Here is a 9,882-nt window from a genome sequence, read left to right as displayed (position 1 = left end):
GACAAAACCCTGCAGGATGTGACAATCTCTCCTGCTGTAATCCGTTATTACAGAACTCAAGCATGGTGTGCAAGATGTATTATGTTGTCATCCAGCAGGTAATGGGATTTCTGTCTGCATTATCCCCTTTTCCTCTGTAATATATGACTCAAGCTCTGCAGAGCATGACGTCCACGTGAAACTGTAAGTATATATTTTACCTCCATGAAGCAACTGGTTTTAATTATTTATTTGTTAAATTTTTTATAGAGTCAATAATATTTCTTCACTCCACATATTTTTATATGTTAGCAGTTGTCAGCATTACTCTCTAGAGCATGTATAGTAAAGTGTATGGTGCTACCAGCACTATAGAACTAAATTCTGTTGGGGTTGTATATGCTCCATTCTCTACACGTTCAGTGCTGTGAAAAGAGGAAGTCTCCATCAAACTGCATTAATTATTAATGCATGTTGTATGAATGTTTGACAGAAATATGCATAATTTCTACAATGTGCCAAAATTTGAGTATTGGCTCTAAATGGAGTTCTTACAGTCATCTCAAAGAAGAATGATTGAAGGTATTAATTATTGTAAGTAACTTTTTGCTTGTGAAACAGGTCTGTAGAAGGCAGGATCCCCAGTATTTTTGGAAAGGTCACATTAATTCCTCCCTATGTCTTTTCCCATTAGCCGCGGGCCCCGACTGTCACAAATGGTGAATTGACCGTAGAGTTAAGAGGCCAACATGAGTAAAATCATGTTAATTAAACAATTTGCTAAATGTTCCCATTGTCTGGAATGTCGTCATATTAATGTTCCTATTTCAGCTGCAACCCACACATCCATTACACTCCTCCAGCATTTGAATTATGGATAGTCAGGAAATTACTGCATTTATATTGGGCACAGAAGAGATTAAACGCCTCTGTGGTGTCGCACTGTATTTGTCTGTCAAATTTCAGAAGGTTTCAGGAGAATTTTATAAAATATTATTACATAAACCAAAGAGTTCTAAGAGCTCCATCATTACAACTACTAGTACTACAAGCAACTGCACCACCACAGCATGCTGTTACTAAATTAAAAAACTTCAAAAACAATAATGTTACAGACTGAATTTCGCAGTGAAAAAACATAATTGAGTGTAGTTTCCATTAAGGAGAAACATAAATAGTATCACAGAATAACATACATATCATCATTAAAACTGAAACTCAATTTACTGTGAGGAATGTGGAATGTACCCTGATTGACGCTGTATTTATATACTTTTTTCATTTTATTTACTGTAGTAAAAAAAAAGTTTTATTATTTATTTATTTATTTATTTATAGCTCTGTGCAGGTCAACTTTGTGTTTCACTTCCTGTTTTTTGTTTTTCTATTATCATTATTATTATGAGTAGTAGTATTATTTTTTTTTAACACTGACATATGTTTACTTTGGGGGATGTTCAGATGTTTGTACATCATGTTGTAAGTTTCAGTGTGAAACTGCTTAAAAGTAATAAACATGTTAAAAAAAAAAAAAAACCAGCAGATATTAAGAGTAACATGAGTCAAGCTCGAACATTGCATCATACAATTTCCATAATACAACCCAACAGCGTATTGCATTATGCTGCCATGATACTCCCTAAGTGTTGGCTGGTCAAAAAGCTTCATTTCGAGTTGAGAACACTTCTGAAATGGACAAGCTCCTGTTCTGTGCTACGTGTGTAAAAGACAAACTCCAGGCAATGTCTTGACCTGATTCTTCAGTCTTGTGTGAAGTGTGTAAGAGAAAAGACTGTCGACTTTTCAGAAGTGTGCCAATTTTGTAATGCAAGCTTTATATTGTAACCTATTGTACCTGAAGATAATCAGGTTTATTTTTTTATTTTCTAACAAGAGAGGAGACTTAAGCAGTGAGTTCTTTTTACTACACTGTCAACACCTGCAACACCGCAAATGTCACTGTCCTGACCCGTGAAAAGCACCCTGTCACTGTGTGAGGTGAGGGACACTTAAATTAGTCCCAGTGGGATCCCTCGCTACCTGAAGGCTCTATTCAAAACCTACCACTGGTCTGTTACCTCTGAGAACCTGTTGTAACAGGCTCCTTGTGTCCTCCTGACCATTAAAACTCACTTAAATTAGCACACATTCATACAGAAATGACTTTTCACTTTGAAAAGGACGGACCAACAAGTGCACAAGAAAAAGGTTTTAAAAGGTTTTTTTCACCAGCCATCGAAAAGGCTTGTAAGAGGATTTTTGAAAATGCGATTTGTTGACTCACTAAGAGGTTATTTGTCATCCTTAAATCCTTCTGATGTAACACTACTTTTCATTTTTCACCCAAACTGCCTCTTTTCATTTTCGCTCAGAGTAATACCAAAAAAGATTTCAGCAGACCCCCCCCCCCCAGAGAGAAGCCAAACATGATGAACAGATACTACACAAGTCAAATATGAGTAATACTGCTACATTCACTTGTAAGGATAAGAAAAACACACGCATCCATCGAAATGAAACATTTTATTTTATACCTGCAAATATCAGTCATTGCAGTCATGACAAGGCTTTACCTTCACTGCTCTACTTTAAATTCATCCTGCTTTTAATAGAACAGAAAACACAGAAGTTAATATTCAGACAGTAGTAGCATGGACATGTGCAGCCAAGGAAACCTTAACAAGCCTCTTGGCACCTTGAAACTGTTTCCGCACACCTATAAAACAATCAAACAAAGGGAGGACAGAGGAATGTGGGTCATGGTGGGCTCAAGGCGAGCCGCCAAGCCTCCTTCTGAATTCTCTGACACTAATCTGGGCTGACTGGGGCCTCATCGCCTAGTCCAAACTTTTCTCTTGTCTCAACCGATAAAGATCAATCTCTCTGTGAATCTGCCATTTGTAAAGTTGTAGGTCGGTGTAACAAGGTGAAGGGTGAGCGGAAAAGTCCAGTTTTGACAGGATGGACAAACATCAGGTTGACAAGTGTCCAGTCTGCTTAAGTGTCAGTCCAAAGCAACTTCAGGTGGGCTGGTCTCGACTCCGGACTTCCGGAGAACTGTGGACTTAAAGGTACTACTTTTTTGGATATAGTGCTGAGATTATGTTATATACAGTGCTGCCATCTGACCTCACACCTCAGATTTTTTCTATACTTTTAGTATGATATTTTCATGATATTTCATTCTCATCCATTGGATTATACAGTCAGTTTAGTCTTCTTGTATCCAGCCATGCAGACAGGTCTCATCTCCACTACAATAAAGGTCAATTTAGAATCAGGTCAACAGAAATTTGTATTTGGTCTTACAGCACTTAAAAAATGGCATTTCAGATTTTCAACGGCAACATGTGTCCCTGCTACCCTTGATAATCCACAACATGTACTTTCAACAGTGGAAGGAAAAGTGTTCAAAGTGGGGTCTGTGTATTATGTGTTTTAGCCAAGAGGCTAACTTCCATGGCGTAGAAATGAGGCCTATTCAGAAGTGCTAAAAGTTGCTGTTCCTCAAATGACCTCCAAAATCCTCAACCCCCGAAATAAAAATGTTGACAGTCTGGTACAAAAAAAACTATTTAAATCTCTATAGCTAGTTTCAACAGTCAGTATGTTTGATTGATGTTAGAGAAAAATTAATTATTGTGTTAGTTCAACTGAAACTGGACTTTTAAAATATATGTAAACATGTTAGTCTGTATGAAATTATACAAACTTGGACTAACACACCAAATGCTGTTTGGGGGTCAATTTAATCTTTCATGTATACGCCTCAACCGGATCTGAACAGGCCTGGGCATTCTGCGCACGTTTCACAGTCCCTATGCTGCGCTTTGACCCGGAAATCAAACAGCATAACAGCATCTGTAGACGAAAGCCAGGAAAAACAAAAGAAGAAGAAGGGAAGAAAAGGGTATCAAGTGCACTGAAAATGTATCCATGTTTTTTCACTGTTCAGCATGCAACCCGTTTGCAGCTTGCTAACTTGTTTGGTATATGATGTAACAGGTCAACTGTAAAAAGGTCCAATAGCAACTAGCTAAAAGGAGGCATATTAAAGTTGATTAATACAACTTAAAATCTAATTTTCAGTGCTACGAACAACACAAACAAAGTTCCATTCAGCATCTATTGTACTAGACCGGGGATAGATATCTCATAGACTAATATCTCTAAACTTAGACAAATAGAACTAACACTCTAACTAGATATGTTATAGGTAATAAGGATAAATTTGAAAGTGCTTGAATTTTTATATGTTGTGCAAGAATTTAAATTCTATTGATTATTTTTACATATAGTTATTAAATAGACTCTTTGATAAAGTCTGATTTAATGCTCCTGATAGAAGTTATTAGTGTTACAACACTTATCAACCTTGATCCATGTCCTAAGGTCCTTGAATTTCAAGGAACTGGGCATGAAAAGTCATTGAAATTCTTTAAATTTTAAGTTTGAAATGTCAAGGGGACAATGGTATGGGGAAAAATTTGTATTTTTGTAATTGTTTGCAAGTGTGTATTTCTAAGTTAACATTTTGTAGGTTTCCACCGAAAAACAACACACCAGGGTACTCTATGTATCACAGTATTGCTCCGTTTTTGATGAAGGAATGTTCACAGGGTAATATTTGATTTACATAATCCTAAAAGGGCATGTAGCAGACACAGCGTAATCTGCAAAGCGTCAAAGTTTAGATAATTTCACACGTATTACTGACATGTTTTGAAAATTAGATGCTGCACAGTACAAGACAGGTAGTTAAAAATAACAGGGGTCACTGTGATAGCAGTGTTCACAATGCACAAACTGTATAATGACCATTGGTGCCTCTAGCAGCCTATCAAATCGGGTCTGAATATTCCTCTCAGTTGAATTTAAAACACCACCCACGTTTATATGATCTTTGTGATCTCTGCAATAACAATTTCCCGCTGTAACAATGAAACATGAACTCTTAATGTAAAAAACAGACACCACTCACAGTCGAGACATAATTGAAATTCTGCCTACAAAGGACTGCATTTTCTGTATCACACCAAAACATCCCAGCCCTACAGTGCATAACTACTTCACAAGAATCACAGTACACTACTTCACATTAAATGGACTTTGTTATCGTGTACTGAAACAAGACTGTGAGAACAGAACACTCGGGTTCAGACTGATACGATACAGGACTTTGTAAAGGTCTTTTTCTTGCTATGCCATATGAGCAGCATCTGTGAAGGTCTGTCCCACTGTCCTACTTCCATTCTTAAGAATTCCCTCAGTGGTAACATGACCCAAATTTATTGCTGGTGTTTTTAGACCACCAATATCAGAGTCCTCGGCTTGAGGCTCTAAGAAAGCCACCCTCTTTCCATTTGACCGTCGCTGTCCCGACTCTACCTCTCTGGGGTCTGAGCAGAGGATGATGGCTCGTCCACCACACCCTCTCGATCCCCGGTTGTCCCGGCATCGACAGGGAGTGAGGTAGAGGTAGAGCAGCACCAGTATGATGCTAACCACACAGGAAGCCAGGGTGGTGAACGCCGTGTTGAAATGCTCTGTACTGCTACTGTGTGCCAAGCCACTGGCAGATGCAGTGCTCAAGTTCCCGACCACCACATTGACCTCCAGAGACTCACTGGGGTCATACTGGCGTCCGCGGGCTGCCACACACCTGTACGTACCAGAATCCTCTATCAGGGCTCCTCGGATTTCAAGGGTGCCATTGGGGAAAACTATTAAGTGGTCACTCGGATCATAAGTTGATGAATTCACCACAGTCTTGGGGGTAAGCCAGAACACCTCTTGCCTCTCTTGGGCTGAGGAGGCCAACCCTGGACATGGTACTTTTAGCAATTTACCAGGCTCTACTTGGAAAGTCTGCACCTCAAGGGGCATATCTGAAACTAACTCCTGGCTACATTCGGACCCCAGTCCTGAATCATCTCTACATGGGTATCCATGTCTAAAGTCCACCAGGGGGCGATACTGTTTCCACATCCAGTATTCCAGCAAGGCGAGTAAAGCACAGTCACAGACCAAAGGGTTTTCCTGCAAATAAATTCCACCTTGCCGGGTGAGAGACAGCAGGCTCTGGATGGGCACCTTGGAGAGCTTGTTGTACGAAAGATCAAGGAAGGTCAGATTACGAGGCCCTCCAGGTTCCCAATAAAGCCCCAGGGGGAACGCCGTCAGTCTGTTTCCAGAGAGGTAGAGCCTCTGTAGGCTGTAAAGATCGCTGAAGGCGCCAGGGTTAATCTGGATTATCTGGTTGCCAAAAAGCAGCAGCTCTTTTAGGTTCTTCAACCCAGTGAAGATGGACGAGTTCAGCACTGTTAGTTGGTTTGAAGAGAGGTCCAGGTGGATAAGATGTGGTGTCACAGCAAAGGTGTTCACCTCAAGTCGGCCAATGGAGTTTCGGCTGAGAACCAGTGTAGCAAGGCGTTCGAACGGTTGGGAAATCCAGTCCACAGGCAGGACAGTGATGGTATTGTGGCTCAGATCCAACCGTGTGGCATAGCTTGGGAGATCAGAGGGCAGAGCAGACAGATTGCGTCCACTGCAGGAAATTATATCACTGGCACAAAGGCAGTAGGGTGGGCAAGTGGCCACAGAGGGAGAGAAGCCAAGATACAGGAAGAGCAGCAAGGCTGCAGTTGCAGGGTTCAAACGGCTGCCTCCAACACCAGTCTTGCCTAAAAGCTGCGAGGCAATGGGACGCATCCTGGTGTTCCCTCAGGATGAAGTCTCAGGTTACTGTTTCACTGGGTGTTAACATGTCAGGTTTACAAGCTTCTGATTGTGAACTGAGGGAGAGAGAACATGGAAATCCATCTCTTTATTCTTTTAGACTAGCGTTTCAAATAATCTATGCACGCTGCTGGCACTAAACAAAATTCAATTTAATCGGAGGATGAAGAAAAACATAATATGAATGAAAAAAGGTTGCAAGATTAATAGGAAAAACACAGTAAGACTACATGAGAACAAGTACTACAGACATGTAACTCAAAAAATAGATTATAACCCACATTAAATCCAATCGTCTGCACACAGAAACTGTTAGTAACTGCTGGAAAAAGTGTAACTGAATCTATATTTTCTTAATCCATACTTATCCCCCATATTTCCCAATAGGTCAAATCTATCTCTCCGTCTGCACACCAATAGGCTGAACATAGTGAAAAATGTCTTTTGAAATGTTTTTTCTTCAAAAGTCTTGTTTTGTCTGACCAACAGTCCAAAACCCAAATAAATTCATCATGTAATGAGGCCAATCCTCACGCTACACGAAGCTGCAACCACAGAATAAATTGTATTTTCCATAAGAACTGATTTAAATGATTAATCCATTTTCAAAGCAGTTGCTGGTTAATTGATTTACTTATTGATTGATCGATTAAACTTGGTTTACTATTAATCTGCTGGGCTTTTTGCAGCACTTTTAAAATAATTACAAGGACAGTTTGGAAAAATAGATGAATAATAGAGTTGTGGACAGTCCTTCTATTGGTCAATCTATCTTCTGTGTTTGTCTCTCTAATACGGTCTGTCCGTCTGTCCGTCCATCCATCCATCCATCCATCCATCCATCCTTCTGCTGTGTTAGTCTCTCTTTTTCTGTCCCTCAATCCGTCCATGCATCCATCCATCTATTGATTTCCTGTGTTGATTGTTGCTCTAATTCTCTCTGTCCATCTATTCATCCATCCATTTATCACCTGTATGATTATCTCATTAGTTTAAATAATACCATTAGTCTATTGTAGTATTCAATGTGATATTACAACCAAAAAATGTATTCAAACATGAAAACTCAATTAAATGAATAAATTAAATGACACAACACTATTATTCATTGTTTTTACCAAAAAATTATTACTGAAAAAAGTGAAAAATGAGCAGTAGCCTAAAGCAAGTTTAATTGATAAGTCATTTAATTAACTGGCTTTGACAATGAATTAATCGCTTAAACCAGCTAAAATACCAATTGTTCTGTGGTCTTGGCCTATTTAATGTGAATATCACTATTTCTGACTCTTTGCAGCACGATCAATCAATTGATGTATTAATCGGAAATAGTTAACATACTAAGTGATAATGAAAACAAGTGTTAGTTACAGCTCCAGTGAAGTTTATAAAAGTAAAGAAAATAAATAATAGTAACTCAAAGTCATAGACAAAGTGGCTGAAAGATGAACTATTTTGTATAAACAGTATTAGCTCACTCTGTCCTCTCCCGCGCTATTACCACACATAATGTGGCTCAGTGTGGAGAAAACAATACGGATTTTATGACTAATGGAACCAAAACAAACAGAATAAACCCCGCCGACAGCTCACCTTTACGCCTACACTACTGTCCATTCACATCATTGTCTTCCTTCATATCCATACGCGCTCTCCGGACGCGATACCGGACCGCGTCCCGTATCTGAAACCGGAAAAAAAAAATCCTAATGGCAACTTCTCCGCTCTGCAGATGATCCACCCGGAGTGTGAGGAGGAAGCATCAAGGCTGCAGCTGAACTGTTCACCTGCAGGTCGGGTTGCATGCTGCTGTGGGAGGGGCTGCCCTCAGAGTAAATACGGCACACACCAGTGAGCATGAGAGAGGAGGTGTGGGAAGACGAGGAAGAGGAGAGGGAGAAGGTGCGGCAGGAAAGAGGGTGCAGCATCAGCACCACTTACTCAAATGTTTCTGAGCGTTTTGTGAAACCACGACTACATTATTTTTTTTTTAGTTAATCCCCGTCTCTCACGTTTTTGTTAAAAGTTACAAAACACTCTCCCGTTTGAATATTTTTTACAGAAAGCTCGTGTTTCCCATAAAAGCTGAATTATGAAACCAGTTGGCACAAGGGCAAGGTGGTTGTGGCACTTTCACACCTGCTGAACCTGAAAATCAGTTCATTAAAATGCGATTGAAACATCTGTTCTATAATGAATACACATGTGCACTGTAGGCTATATCTAAAAATAACTTTTCACATGCAAATTGATAAAAAAATGTTAACCAGATAGCATATTAAAGCTTCACTAATCAATATTTTAACATCATCAGTAGATCAAATTACTAGGGCTGGGTAAAAAAATCGATTTATCAGTGCATTGCAATATGTTTTTTGCCAAGTCAATATGGATTCATAAAATCCTGAAATCGAGAATTTCCTGGTAATGAAACCCCGCTCCCGTGGGGGCAGTGTGAGTGCCGCCAGAGTGTGATTGACGTTGTTCAGAGGTCCCGCTTGACCCCCAAACAACGTCCCTTCTTTATTCATTAAAATGGCGACAGTAGTGTGAGGTAGCAGTGTGTTAAAATCAGCGCCGACAACATGAAAAGCCGACATTTGGATAAACAAAGTCGATAGTAGTTACGTTGTGTGTGAACCTCATGAGTCAATGTTAAAACACTGCAACAATACGACAAACCTACGTAACCGTGAGCCGACACCACGCAGATGTTTTGCAGCCTGTTGCTCACTCTAAAACTCTGGATTACAAACAAATGCAGGTTGACAAATCCTGCATGAATGTTTATTACTATTGTTAAGTTCGGCTCAGGCAAAAATGTGCACTTTTCTGTACTTTAAATTTATTTTAGTTTTAATTTTTATTTTATAAATAACAATGTAATGGTAAGTTTTGGTGTCAGTTTGTTCTAAATCACTACAGATAATGCACACTTTACTGAACACATATCAGAAGGTATTCGAATGAATTATCTGGGTATTTATGACATCAGCATACATAACTGAATCGATATCAAAGGAACTGGATCAATATCGAATCAAATTGAATCAAAATCAAATCAAATCGTGACCCAAAGAATCAAAATTGAACTGTCCGGTTCTTGACAATACCCAGATCTACAAATTACTACATGTTTATGTCAATGGGGTCACATGTAGCAAG

At 39.4% G+C, this 9,882-nt stretch overlaps 1 protein-coding gene across 1 annotated transcript; it reads right to left on the bottom strand.

Moving 5' to 3' along the window:
- Positions 1-2,487: 2,487 nt before the first annotated feature.
- On the bottom strand, positions 2,488-8,623 carry LOC121961205 (amphoterin-induced protein 2-like). The gene is made up of 2 exons (XM_088072892.1): positions 8,311-8,623; positions 2,488-6,773 (listed from the first exon to the last, which is right to left on the bottom strand). The coding sequence occupies exon 2, from the start codon at positions 6,688-6,690 to the stop codon at positions 5,179-5,181; it is 1,512 nt and encodes a 503-aa protein (XP_087929018.1). The 5' UTR covers positions 6,691-6,773; positions 8,311-8,623; the 3' UTR covers positions 2,488-5,178.
- Positions 8,624-9,882: the final 1,259 nt, after the last annotated feature.

The sequence above is a fragment of the Plectropomus leopardus genome, chromosome 22 (assembly GCF_026936395.1).
Source record: "Plectropomus leopardus strain MGB_pleo_1.0 chromosome 22, ASM2693639v1, whole genome shotgun sequence".
NCBI lineage: Eukaryota > Metazoa > Chordata > Actinopteri > Perciformes > Serranidae > Plectropomus > Plectropomus leopardus.
This window is presented reverse-complemented; position numbering and strand designations above follow the sequence as displayed.